The 14,177-nt window shown below is 35.2% G+C and overlaps 1 protein-coding gene across 1 annotated transcript in view; it reads right to left on the bottom strand.

The window, feature by feature from the left end:
• The window catches only part of LOC137007887 (A disintegrin and metalloproteinase with thrombospondin motifs 14), a 101,506-nt gene that overhangs the window by 28,137 nt on the left and 59,192 nt on the right, over positions 1–14,177 (bottom strand). The window contains exon 6 of the mRNA XM_067369585.1: positions 5,507–5,663. Coding sequence (XP_067225686.1) covers positions 5,507–5,663 — 157 coding nt within the window. The remainder of the gene's footprint in view (positions 1–5,506; positions 5,664–14,177) is intronic.

Raw genomic sequence — 14,177 nt, 5'->3', positions numbered from 1 at the left:
GGACAATTTACTATTTCATTCCATTGATTTGCTAAATTGTGTGCACAATTTACTATTTCATTCCATTGATTTGCTAAATTGTGTGCACAATTTACTATTTCATTCCATTGATTTGCTAAATTGTGTGCACAATTTACTATTCCGTTCCCTTGATTTGCTAAATTGTGTGGACAATTTACTATTCCGTTCCCTTGATTTGCTAAATTTTGTGGACAATTTAATATTTCGTTCCCTTGATTTGCTAAATTGTGTGCACAATTTACTATTTCATTCCATTGATTTGCTAAATTGTGTGCACAATTTACTATTTTGTTCCCTTGATTTGCTAAAACGCCCGGACGATTTACTAATTTGTTCCCTTGATTTACTAAATTGTGCACACGATTTACCATTTCGTTCGCTCGATTTGCTAAATCGCGCCGACAATTTACTATTTTATTTCCTCGATTTGCTAGCCTGGGTGCCAGCCCGAACCCCGCCCACAACATTTTTTGGACGGGAAGTTCGGTCTGGACTCGATCCATTGTGGAGTTATTATGCTCGGCTCCCAGAAGGCCGAGTCAATCAAATTGCCAGGGCGGGCTTTAATCGATGATGGACAGGCTATCTGCGGTTACGTAACCACCCACGTCATCAAAGAGCGCTTGGGTTGAATTGGTTTTCACCAACGATGACTGCAGCTGGAGAAGTAAGATGTTTAAATTCCGCTATCACGTCTGTAATAAAAGAAATCGACAGCGCATTAATTTTAAAAGACGAACAAAGAACCGCAATCAAGGCATTTGTCGATGGGAAAGATGTGTTTGCCGTCCTTCCAACGGGATTCGGCAAAAGTTTAAGTACAAGTTCAACATACGTCACTTACTGCGTTGCTCTCACTGGTTGTAGGTTTATCCAATTGAGTGCAGAGTTGTTGTTTTTTACTGGTTCGGTTAAGACACGCCCCATAATTCAAGTGCAATGGCGCAGTATCAGACTCACATTCTGCCTAGAATATGAGTATGACGAAGTCAGGCTATCGATTTGCTAAATCGCGCAGACAATTAGCCTACTATATTTTCCTGCATGTCATGTGCAGGGCTCCATATTAATCAGAAACTGAAGAAGCTTTTTTGAATATTAGCACTGGTGCAATTTTTTACACCATGTCCTAATCAGCCATGAGTGATTTTGTTTTCTGTCTGGTTAGGACACAGCGTTTATATAGAAGCGCACAAGCGACCGCAACCCAAAAAGCTTTACCGATCAATCCCACATTTTAACAGGACAGTGTTCGTAAGACACACAAACGCCACAAAAAGCACACCACAGACAGAGAACGACACTCGATCAAGATGTGCAGTGCTAGAGCTTTAGTTTAGCTGAGTCTTCAGGTTAAAGCCAGTCTAGGCTCTTTTTAATGAAACGCTCATGCTATTGAAATCACCGGACAGTCTTTGGCATGCAGGTGAAAAGCAGAAGATGCAGATTATGAGAAGCTTATGAAGCCGCTGGTGTTTTAATGACTTGTTAAAGGTTGATCACATGTTTAATACTAATGATATTCCCACTGCCCATCAGCCATGTAGGGTGCTGAGGATTATTGGATTTTTTACAAAATCAAACAACAACATGTATTTAGCCAGCCGGAGGGTTGCATGAGAAAAGAAGCACTGCTAGCCGAGCCGTTTATCTGTCCTCAGATAAATGTCCTCCAGGAGAAAGCAGCTCTTGAACTGCCCTGGAAAAGCTTTGCGTTGTCAAGCGACAGCATACTGCGGTAATGCTGTAATCACAGGGTATTAGATGACATTAAATCAGGATATCGTGACTAATATTAAAGCACTGCCGCATGAAGAAGGTTCACACAGAATAGTTCTGTTTTTACAACATTTTTAAACATACTACCATAAACATAAAAATAAATAAATCTATGGCATGTTAGGAAAACAAGTCAATAATTTGTTTTAGGTTTCACACAAACAGAAGTGTTTTCTGCATTTGTCAAACTCAAAAATTCAATGCAAAGTAATTGTAAATATAATTTAATTAATTAATTAAAGTAATTATAAATATGAATATATTGAATATAAATAAATTATGTATATTTATATATATATGTGTGTGTGTGTGTGTGTGTGTGTGTGTGTGTGTATATATATATATATATATATATATATATATATATATATATATATATATTTTTTTTTTTTTTGTCTACTATTTTATTTTTCTTGCTACTTTATTAAATATATTAAATAATATAAAAAATATTATATATGTGTGTGTGTTTGTGTATGGAAGTATATATAATGTTTATAGACAATATATATTACGGAAGAGGATTAGGGCCAAGCAATAATAAAAAAATAAAATCTCGAGATTAAAGTTGTTAAATTTCAAGAAAAAAGTCAAAATAAAATTTTGAGAATAAACTCATTAAATTATGAGAAAAAACCTGTTAAATTACGAGAACAAATTTGTTAAATTATGTGAAAAATGTCATTAAATTTTGAGAAAAAAGTCAAGATAAAATGTTGAGAATAAAGTTGTTAAATTATGAGAAAAAAAGTCATTACATTTCGAGAAAAATGTCATTAAATTTCGAGAAAAAAGTCGAGAACAAATTACGAGAAAAAATTTGTTAAATTACGAGAACAAATTCATTAAATTATGAGAAAAATGTCATTAAATTTCGAGAAAAAAGTCAAGATAAAATGTTGAGAATAAAGTCATTAAATTACGAGAAAAAATACGTTAAATTATGAGAAAAATGTCATTAAATTTCGAGAAAAAAGTCTAGATAAAATGTTGAGAATAAAGTCATTAAATTACGAGAAAAAATACGTTAAATTATGAGAAAAATGTCATTAAATTTCGAGAAAAAAGTCTAGATAAAATGTTGAGAATAAAGTCGTTAAATTACGAGAAAAAAGTCGTTAAATTATGAGAAAAATGTCGTTAAATTTCGAGAAAAAAGTCGAGATAAAATGTTGAGAATAAAGTCATTAAATTACGAGAAAAAAGTCGTTAAATTATGAGAAAAATGTCGTTAAATTTCGAGAAAAAAGTCGAGATAAAATGTTGAGAATAAAGTCATTAAATTACGAGAAAAAATTCATTAAATTATGAGAAAAATGTCATTAAATTTCGAGAAAAAAGTCGAGATAAAATGTTGAGAATAAAGTCGTTAAATTACGAGAAAAAAGTTGTTAAATTACGAGAACAAATTCGTTAAATTATGAGAAAAAATGTCGTTAAATTTCGAGAAAAAAGTCGAGATGAAATGTTGAGAATAAAGTCATTAAATTACGAGAAAAAATTTGTTAAATTATGAGAAAAATGTCATTAAATTAAAAATAAAATTCGAGATAAAATGTTGAGAATAAAGTCATTAAATTACGAGAAAATTTTTTTAAAATTATGTGAAAAATGTCATTAAATTTTGAGAAAAAAGTCAAGATAAAATGTTGAGAATAAAGTTGTTAAATTATGAGAAAAAAAGTCATTACATTTCGAGAAAAATGTCATTAAATTTCGAGAAAAAAGTCGAGAACAAATTACGAGAAAAAATTTGTTAAATTACGAGAACAAATTCATTAAATTATGAGAAAAATGTCATTAAATTTCGAGAAAAAAGTCAAGATAAAATGTTGAGAATAAAGTAATTAAATTATGAGAAAAAAGTCGTTAAATTACGAGAACAAATTCGAAAAATTATGAATTTGTTCTCGAACAAATTATGAGAAAAATGTAATTTAATGAGTTTATTCTCAACATTTTATCTCGGCTTTTTTCTTGAAATTTAACAACTTTAATCTCGAGATGGTTTTATTTTTTTATTATTGCTTGGCCCTAATCCTCTTCCATAATATATATATATATATATAAACACAAATTATGGTTTTAAACTGTATTCAGTCCATTTTTCATAACAGGGTTGCAAAAAAAATGGCAAAGCTCATAAAAAATAAAACAAAAACTCAATAACCCATGTAACATTTATTTTGATCCCCTGAGGGATCTTCTGAAGGTGAAGCGCCTCCTTTCACTGACACTTTCTTCATCAACGATTTGACAGCTATAAACCAGGATCCCCTGATCCGTTTCCAAACCACGTCAATCCAGATCATCACGGCTGTTATTAGTTCAGGAACTGCTGAATCAGGGCCTTCCAGTCATTGCTTGATTTCATTCGACAGCAGCAGGAGATCCACACTAATATCAGGCCGTTTCTCAAACACCTTCAGTGAGCGTTACTGTAAGCATGTGTCTATATTTGGGCCATGGATCAGGGTTAAATCTTGGGACGGGAGTGTGATGTTTGCCCTTTAGGGGTAAAAGGTTGTGGTTTGAACGCTGTAGGACGATGTTATGGGCACAACAGAGAGCGTGGCATAGCAACAGAAGACGTGTGAAACAGAAAACAGGTATTACCGACTGTCTTTTAAACATCACACGAGGATCTCGAAACCTAAACACACATCCATCAGAAACGAGTCCTTAAACTTCAAAAAGACTGACTGACAAGAGCATGATAGAGTCGAACACAGGACAATCGTGACGTTCAGCTGGAAAACGGTGTTTGATCAGAGCATTCCTCGCTAAAAAACATTCATATACTTAAGCTGATGTGTGAATGTCACTGCAGAAGTACAATATTTTAAATCGAGAGTCATTTATTGTAAAGAAAGATGAAAGAAACAAATTTGACAAGCTATAATAAATGATCTGTGGGGGATTATTTCAGACACATTCTGGAGACTTATATTACATCTTGTGAAAGAGGCATTACAGGACCCCTTTAAATCCTATAGATTTAAAACCTTAATGATGTTTATTAAACTTGTCTTTCCAAAGAATCACAAAGAAAGAATAAATATCAAATAAATAACCGTACAAAATAAACCTTTGCTAAAATAAAGCACAAAAAGGGACCACTTGATGAAACAAAGACAAAAAACAAGTTCATAGTTTGAATGTCATCAGCAATTCAATGTTATTTCAACTTATTTGATCAGTTATGGATCTTAGTCATGGGAGACTCAAAATTGAATGAAAACGAGGCAGTGACGGATAGACAGACTCGTTTTTATTCACACCAAATTAAATTTGTCATCTAACCTGATTAAGATGCCTAGTTCTTCAACTACAACGACTATGTTTTTACTACTTATTTTAAATAACATGCATGCAAGAATAACATTCAACATTATGAATCACAATCATTTAAACTGGTTAATTTAAAAGGGAAACTAGGAATATTAGTATTGTTGAGAGTGCACGGCTACTGATAAACATGTTTTCTTTTCCTCTACATGCCAAAAACTCTCGGTCAAAGAGTATTTTTGGTTGCTACAAGTTGGCACCGATGCCCAGTTTACACGGCCTGTGATTCAATTAGCAGGTGTTTGATGGTCAAGCCGTTCCTGACCAGTGTATCGGGCATCTCGATGCCAACCGTGAGAGAACAGAAGTGGAAAGAAGCACTTACTCTGCACAGCCTCGATCGAGAGAAACACAGTACCTTGCATACCTGCTGGACCAAAATCTTGCCTGGTGAGGAAGATGGCGTGGTCGTGGTGCTCGGCATGGTCGGGGTCGAGCCTCTGCTGGGTGTTCGCCCAGCGGCACACCTGCTCCAGACTCCGGGACGGATTCCCTCGTTCAATGAGGCTGATGGACTAAAGACACAGAAGACAGCAGAAGGCAGAAACTCATTAGGCCAGACGAGTTTATACTAGGTTGTGGATAAAAGTGTCTGTTAAATGCATACATGTAAATGTCAATGTGGTAAATTGTGGCAATTATTTTTTTTTTAATTAAAAATGAAATTGAATTACACAAAAAATGAAATTATAAATTAAATTAAATAGAAAATGAAATGGAATTAAATAAAAAATGAAATTATAAATTAAATAAAAAATATATACAAATTTAAAAAATTAAATAAAAAATGAAAATGAATTAAACTAAAAATGAAATTATAATTAAATTATATCACTTATATAATAATTGTAATTAATTAAAAAAATGAAATACATTTAATTAAAATGTAATTTGAATTTAATTAAAAATTAAATTATAAATTAAATTAAATAAAAACTGAAATTGAATTAAACTAAAAATGACATTTTAAATAAAATAAACGACATTATGAATTCAATTAAATAATTTAAATTACAAATTAAATAAAAAAATGGAAATATAAATTCAATTAAATAAGAAATTAAATTTAATTAAACTAAAAATGAAATTATAAATGAAATTAAATAAAAAAATTAATTTAATTAAACTAAAAATGAAATTATAAATTAAATAAAAATTTAATAAAATTAAATTAAAAATAAATACAATTAAATAAAAATTAAATAAAAATTAAATAAAACTGAAATTGAATTAAACTTAAAATGACATTTTAAATAAAATAAATGAAATTATGAATTAAATTAAATAAAAATGAAAATATAAATTCAATTAAATAAGAAATTAAATTGAATCAAACTAAAAATGAAATTATAAATAAAATAAAAAAATTAAATTAAATTAAAAATTAAATTAAACAAAAAATAAATACAATTAAATAAATGAAATAGAATTAAACTAAAAATGAAATAATAAATTATATTTAAAAAAATAAAAAACAAAAACTGAAATTATACATTAAATAAAAATTAAATTAAATAAATTAAATAAACATTTAAATACATGAATGGAATTCATTTCATAACTGATGAACTTTGCAACATCAACATTGTTACTGAACTGAACTGAATCAACATTGATGTGAATAATGACACTACTGTCTTCTGTAGAGCTGCTTTACAGCTAAAAAATTGAAGCCATTTTTCAATCAAAACTGATAAATCTTGCAACATTTATTCTTCATTATTATCCTGTTTATTAGCTGCGTTTTGAATAAAGTGCTACAGAAATCAGTTTGACTACTCATAGTTTTTGTAAATATTTAAATAAGATTTTTTTTATTTTAAAGTTTTAGTGTTTTAATTGTGTTTCTGTAATTTTATTCTTTTTTTAAATACAACTACATAATTTTCATTAAGTTTTAATTTTAGTTTATTATGTTTTGGTTATTTTAGTTATTGATAAATGTTACTTTGGGAACTAACTGAAATAAACGAATTTGTAATACTTTATTTTATTTCAGTTAATTCCGAAAAGGTTTTTACTACACAGGATAAAAGAAACCAGACTACATTAAATACATGCAACATGATTTGTGTCACAAAATCATTCTGTACACTGAACACTTTTGATGCCCTCTCGACGTCCTGAAGCTGAACTAGTTGAGAAGACCAGACTAAACACAAAAACAAACATTTGCTGCAGTCTGGACTGCATGCTCTGATCATTACCATATGAGAAACGCATCACTGTGATCTACTTTACAAACACTCTCCTCTAAAGTCTGCATGATCACAAAGATGTTTGAAACAAATAAGGGATGATACGCAGCCAGCCGGTCATTATCGCAAAATAAACCCTGACAGGATGATTATACCCTGATGCAGACAGCACATTATAACACAACTACCGTCCAAATACATCAAAACATGGACATGAAACGCTGTTTTAAGCCTCCATTATTTGGTTATGCAAAAGAAAGAGATTAGCTACTAAAAAATGAAGTAAGAAGCAGCCTGGGGGGAAAAACAAATAGTTTAGTGCCATTATACAGTATACGAATTAGGGATGCACAATATATCGGCCACCATATCGGTATTGATATACTGTATGTTCATTTTTAATGTTATCATTATCGGACAGATAAAAAATGTGGCCGATATATTAAAGGCGATAAATAATGGATTATTTCCTTCAGATGCGCACTGTTCACCATGATGGTTTTGAATTGCTTGAAATATGATTGAAAATCACTTCAAAAAGGAAAATAGAGTTAAGTTCAACATGTGCAGTGCAAGTCTGTCATATAAGATACATAATATTATATTGAAAACATTATAATTGTGTGCTTGAGACATGGATTTTTGAGACTTTTGTTTTTGTAATCAGGCTTTCAAAAATTATATAAAAATTTTGATTTAGATTTATCGGCCAATATATCGGTTATCGGCTTTTAAATATTAAGAATTATCGGTTATGGGTATCAGCCAAAATTTTCATATCTGTGCATCCCTAAGATTTTCACCTCAAAGAAGGCGGAGCCTCAGTGCCACACCTACCTATTACATCACTGGCATGGACCAATGGTAGTTCAGAGGTGTTAACCAGCCGGAGCAAACTTTTTTATCAATCAGTTTAAAAAATGAATACAAAACCTGTCTTAACTGAAAGAAAACAAGTTGACAAAAAGATTGAATCCAATATTTGGTGATAAAATAGCGTAACAAGCGATTTATACCTTTTTTTTTTGTAGGCCGGTCATCACAAGTGTGACTTTCTGCCATTTTGTACAAAATAAAAGCATTTCAAAACAAATTTCCTGGTTAAACATTAAAGCACACTAATGTGATAACCAGTGCAAATATTTTTCATATTTCATGTAAAACTGACAAAATTATGCACAAATAACGTTTTGTTCGCTCAGATATATAAGGCCTACGATCGATCCGCTCCAAAAATAAATACAAAACCTGTTCTTATTGCCCATAATATTATAACTGTGTGTTTGGGATATGGCTTTTAATAGTGAGACTTTTGTTTTTGTAATCAGGCTCTAAAAAATTATATAGAAATTTGGATTTAGATTTATTGGCCAATATATCGGTTATTGGCTTTCAAATATAAAGAATTATCGGTTATCGGTATCAGCCGATATATGTTCATTTTTAATGTTATCGTTATCGGCACAATAAGAAAATTTGGCCAATATATTAAAGCCGATAAATAATGGATGGTTATGAATTGCTTGAAATATGATTGAAAATCACTTCAAAAAGGAAAATACAGTATAATATTATAATTAGAAAATTATAATTGTGTGTTGGGACATGGATTTTAATGGTGAGACTTTTGTTTTTGTAATCAGGCTCTCAAAAATTATACTGTATAAAAATTTTGATCTTTTGGCCAATATATCGGTTATCGGTTTTTAAATATTAAGAATTATCGGTATCGGCCAAAATTTTCATATCTGTGCATCCCTAAGATTTACACCTCAAAGAAGGCGGAGCCTCAGAGCCACGTCTACCTATTACATCACTGACATGGACCAATGGTAGTTCAGAGGTGTTAACCAGCCGGAGCAAACTTTTTTATCAATCAGTTTCAAAAATGAATACAAAACCTGTCTTAACTGAAAGAAAACAAGTTGACAAAAAGATTGAATTCAATATTTGGTGATAAAATAGCGTAACAAATTATTTATACGTTTTTTTTTTTGTAGGCCGGTCATCACAAGTGTGACTTTCTGCCATTTTGTACAAAATAAAAGCATTTCAAAACAAATTTCCTGGTTAAACATTAAAGCACACTAATGTGATAACCAGTGCAAATATTTTTCATATTTCATGTAAAACTGATCAAATTATCCACAAATAAAGATTTTTTCGCTCAGATAAATAAGGCCTACGATCGATCCGCTCCAAAAATAAATACAAAACCTGTCCTAATTGAAAAAAAAACAAGCTGACAAATAGATTGAATCCAGTATTTGGTGATAAAATAGCGTAACAAGTGATTTATAAGCAATTTTTTGCAGGGCGGTCATTTTTGACCGGGAACGTCACGTGTTATAGTGTTTTCAACACAGCACAAGGTTAAACATGAAAACTGTGTCAGTGTCGCTTTCAATAAAATTACAATAAAGCGACTCTCCACTGTGTTCATGTTTTACTCGTGTCTGAACTCCAGAGGAAATGAACCAGTGAAGATTTACACCTCAAAGAAGGCGGAGCCTCAGAGCCACACCCACCTATTACATCACTGGTACGGACCGATGGTAGTTCAGAGGTGTTTACCAGCCGGAACGAAAGTTTCTACAAAGTTGACTTTGGTAAGCTGTTTCGAACTCCCGAAACGAACTTCGTCAATGTTTTGTGCTAATGTTTTGAGAACATTATTAAAGACCAGATAACTTCACACAAACGTTTTATTAACGCTACTAGAAGAACGTTTGTTCATAACCTTGCCACAATGTTTGCTAAAGTTCTTTCCTGTTAGCTAGAGACACAAGAAACATGTGAAAGCTCCATGAAGACTCATGAGCTCCAGCTATGAGCAGCGTCTGAGCTCCAGCGTTCCTCTGGGAGGACGCCGGGCTATTTGAGGACACTTAGCTGTTTGTTTAGCATGAATACCCGCTGGTAAAAAACCCATCTGAGACCGAGCTGAAGCTGAAATTCGATGACTGACTGGCTTTCTGTTCAGCTTCCAAAATATACCAACAACTCGCTGCGACACAAGCAGACTAAACACAGCAAACCCCAGCGGCCTGAAATCACTGACCCAGAACGGACACAATGATCATCAATCACACACGATTACAGCCCAAAGCCATTTAACGTCACACGAAGAATATATACATATATATATATATATATATATATATATATATATATATATATATATATATATATATATATATATATATATATATATATATTAAGATATAAGGTATATTTTAAGCCATTTTATAGGTATTAACATTTTTTTTTTAAGGGTGGCAGCCAATAGAGAAAACATTTGCAAACAAATTTAAAAAAAAAAATTGTAAATTATTTATCTTATTTATAATACCCTTAAAATGTCCAAAAAATATATCTTATATATATCTATAAATATATCTCAAATATATCTTAATTGCAAGTTCTAGTCACATTTCACACTAAACAATTGTAGAATAACAAAATGTGAAATATTATAAGAATATAATTTTTTGTTATATTAAGATAATAACTATATAGTGGAGTCCAAATTTTTTGCATAATTTCTAATTTAATACAGAGTTTTTGTCATTTTAATGTCAGCATAACAATTTACAGGGGAAAAAATTACCATGTGTATAAGAATATCTTACCATTCAAAATTTTAATGAACAAAACCTGACGATCATGTTATCCAGCACAATTTAAGAAAGCATAATTGTGCAAATCTTAATTTTTTGTTGCTGTTGTTTACATCATAATGTTTTGAAGTTTAAGCAGAATCTCAGATATCTGCGGTGCTTTAAATCATAAATCACATTCCATTCAGTGCTCACTGCAGTTTTGCCATCAAAAATGACTGACAGCATCTACAACTGCACAATGACCAAACTGGTGAATTAATGAAGGTGACGCTCATTTCTCAACAAACTTGTTTTTCTAGATGTCAACCTCAATTAATATTCGTCAGCACTGTTACATTTGCAGCTCTCAACTTCCAGTCAATCCCAGAAGTGTTGCAAGTGGGCAGGAAGGACATGCGGTGACAAGAACTCGTGCCCATGTTTATAAATGACATCAAAATGCCATCTGCTCAGATAATGCAATGGAAATTAAAAATACTTGTACATGCAGTGCGTCTCTAAAATGACATGCACAGAAAGTCAATCTTCTGTAACGATTTAATGCAGTGTTTTGTGAGTAATGAGGACACATGCAGGATTGGCGTGTCGCTGGATTCGCGCTGGCGCAGGGTGTCAGCATTAATCTTTCAAGACGCACAGCAGAGAGTCAGGTGGAAAACTATCATTCCTGCTGGGAATAAGGACATCGGCTCTCTCTCACACACACACACACACACACACACACACACACACACACACACACACACACACACACACATGTGCTCAGTCACTCACACTTAAACGGTTAGTTCACCCTAAAATGAAAATAATGTAATTTATTATTCACCCTCATGTCGTTCCACACCCGTAAGACCTTTGTTAATCTTCAGAACACAAATTAAAATATTTTTGATGAAATCCGATGGCTCAGTGAGGCCTGAGCAATGACATTTCCTCTCTCACGATCCCTTAATGCACTAAAAACATATTTAAATCAGTTCATGTGAGTACAGTGGTTCAATATTAATATTATAAAGTGATGAGAATATTTTTGGTGCACCAAAAAAAACAAAATAACGACTTATATAGTGATGGCCGATTTCAAAACACTGCTTCAGGAAGCTTCGGAGCGTTATGAATCTTTTGTGTCGAATCATGATTCAGATCACGTGTCAAACCACCAAACTGCTGAAATCACGTGACTTTGGCGCTCCGAAACGCTGATTCATAACGCTCCGAAGCTTCCTGAAGCAGTTTTTTGAAATCGGCCATCACTAAATAAATAGTTCCCTTTCGTGGGAACTATCGACGCTACGTCAATGACGTGATGGGAATCCTCTGCATTTTTGTGTTCGTGAAGCACTATTGTATCCAACCAATGAGAGAACGTGACGTCAGAGGCGGGCGACGTCGCGGACCGGAACCTATAAAGCATGCCCAGAAACAAAGAACGCTAGCTTCTGTTGTCTTCAGTAAGCGCTATTTGTATCTTGTCTGTCTTATTTATTGTTGTCTGTCTACCATCTCGCCAGAAAGTGATCTCTTTGTCTGAGGACAAGAGTTTCCAAACAAGTGAAATAAGCATAGACATATATATATATAAAATGACGGAGAAAGGCCAGCGTTTCACTAAGTGTGCACCTCCTTGTCCACGATTCATCGTGGAGGGAGATACACACGAGATGTGTGTGAAATGCCTGGGAGTTGAGCACGCACAGGCAGCTCTTGAGGGGGCTGTCTGTGTGCACTGTGAGCGGCTCACTCTCAGGGCGCTGCGCTCACGCCAGGCGCTCTTTGAGGAGGGCGCCGCGGCGAGTGTTCCCCGCGGGTCTGGTCCCGCTGCTGCCGAGGCACAGCGAAGGCTGCACTCGTGGGGTTCACAGATGGATCTAGCAGAGGGGGGAGAGACGGGCTCTGCCTTATCGCTTCCCTTACCTGCTAGATCTAGTGTCTCTCCTTTGGTGGTGGAAGCACGCGCTGCGGTTTCTTCCCCGCAAAGGGAGGCACCGACACTGAATATATCTTCCTCCGAGGAGGTTGATGTTGAAGGTGTCGAGGGTGGTGATGAGGGACCGTCATCCTCATCTCCAGCCCATGAGGAGCTTATGGAGGTAGTGACCCGGGCAGTAGAAAAACTGAAAATAAGCTGGCCCGCGGAGGAGAGCGTTCCTAAAATAAAAAGCAAGTTAGATGAACGCTTCCTCCCAGATAGGTCACTACCCCAGCGTCGGGGACTGCCGTTCTTTCCCGACCTCCACACCGAGGTGTCGAGGTCGTGGAATAGACCCGTGCAGTACCGTGTCTTCAGCCCACAAACGACAATGTATAGTAATATTACGGGGCTGAAGCAACACGGTTATGGGGCGATGCCTCGGGTTGAGGAGACGCTTGCGAGCTATCTCTCGCCCGAGTCTGCATCGTCCCTGAAATCCCCGACGTTGCCCACCAAACCACTAAAACAAACATCGAGTTTGGTGGGCAAGGCTTATTCGGCAGCGGGTCAGGCTGCGGCATGTCTGCACACAATGTCTATACTGCAGGCATACCAAGCTGATCTGCTGGGGGAGATTGAGGAGTCTGGGGAAGCGACTTTTGATACAATTCAGGAGTTGAGAAAAGCCGCAGATTTAGCTCTCCGTGCCACCAAGGAGACGGCCAAGTCAGTAGGCCGTTCTATGGCAGCCATGGTGGCCACGGAGAGACATCTGTGGCTCAATCTCGCAGATATTAAGGATAAAGACAAACATATCCTTATGGATGCGCCGCTTTCCTCCGAGGGCCTGTTCGGTGACGCAGTTGCTACTGTCGTCGACAGGTTCGAGGAGGCGAAAAAACAGAAAGCGGCGTTCCAAAGATTCCTTCCCCGGAAATCTCATCCCCCTGAGGCTGCTGGGCGGGAGCAGCCTCAGCCGATAGCCGGCTCCTCGGGATACAGGTCCCAGCAGAAAGCTAGTGTGGCCGCCCGTGCTCCCCCGCGGAAAGCTTGGGGACCGGTGCGCGCTGTACAGCAGAAGCCTTCTGGGGGTAGGGCGGATCTGAGGACCGTCATTATTTCCCGGAAGGCTTCCCAAAAGAAATCCTGACGGTCATGGGTCAGGGTTTCTGAGGGCAGTCCCCTCCGAAGGGGTTCGACGATTAACATCTATCGTTCCCCATCGGTGCCCTCAGGGGGCTGTTCTGCCAACCCTGCCACCCAGTGTGCGACAGGGCGCAGCAGTCCCCGTCGATC

The sequence above is a fragment of the Chanodichthys erythropterus genome, chromosome 19 (assembly GCF_024489055.1).
Source record: "Chanodichthys erythropterus isolate Z2021 chromosome 19, ASM2448905v1, whole genome shotgun sequence".
In the NCBI taxonomy this organism is placed as follows: Eukaryota; Metazoa; Chordata; class Actinopteri; order Cypriniformes; family Xenocyprididae; genus Chanodichthys; species Chanodichthys erythropterus.
This window is presented reverse-complemented; position numbering and strand designations above follow the sequence as displayed.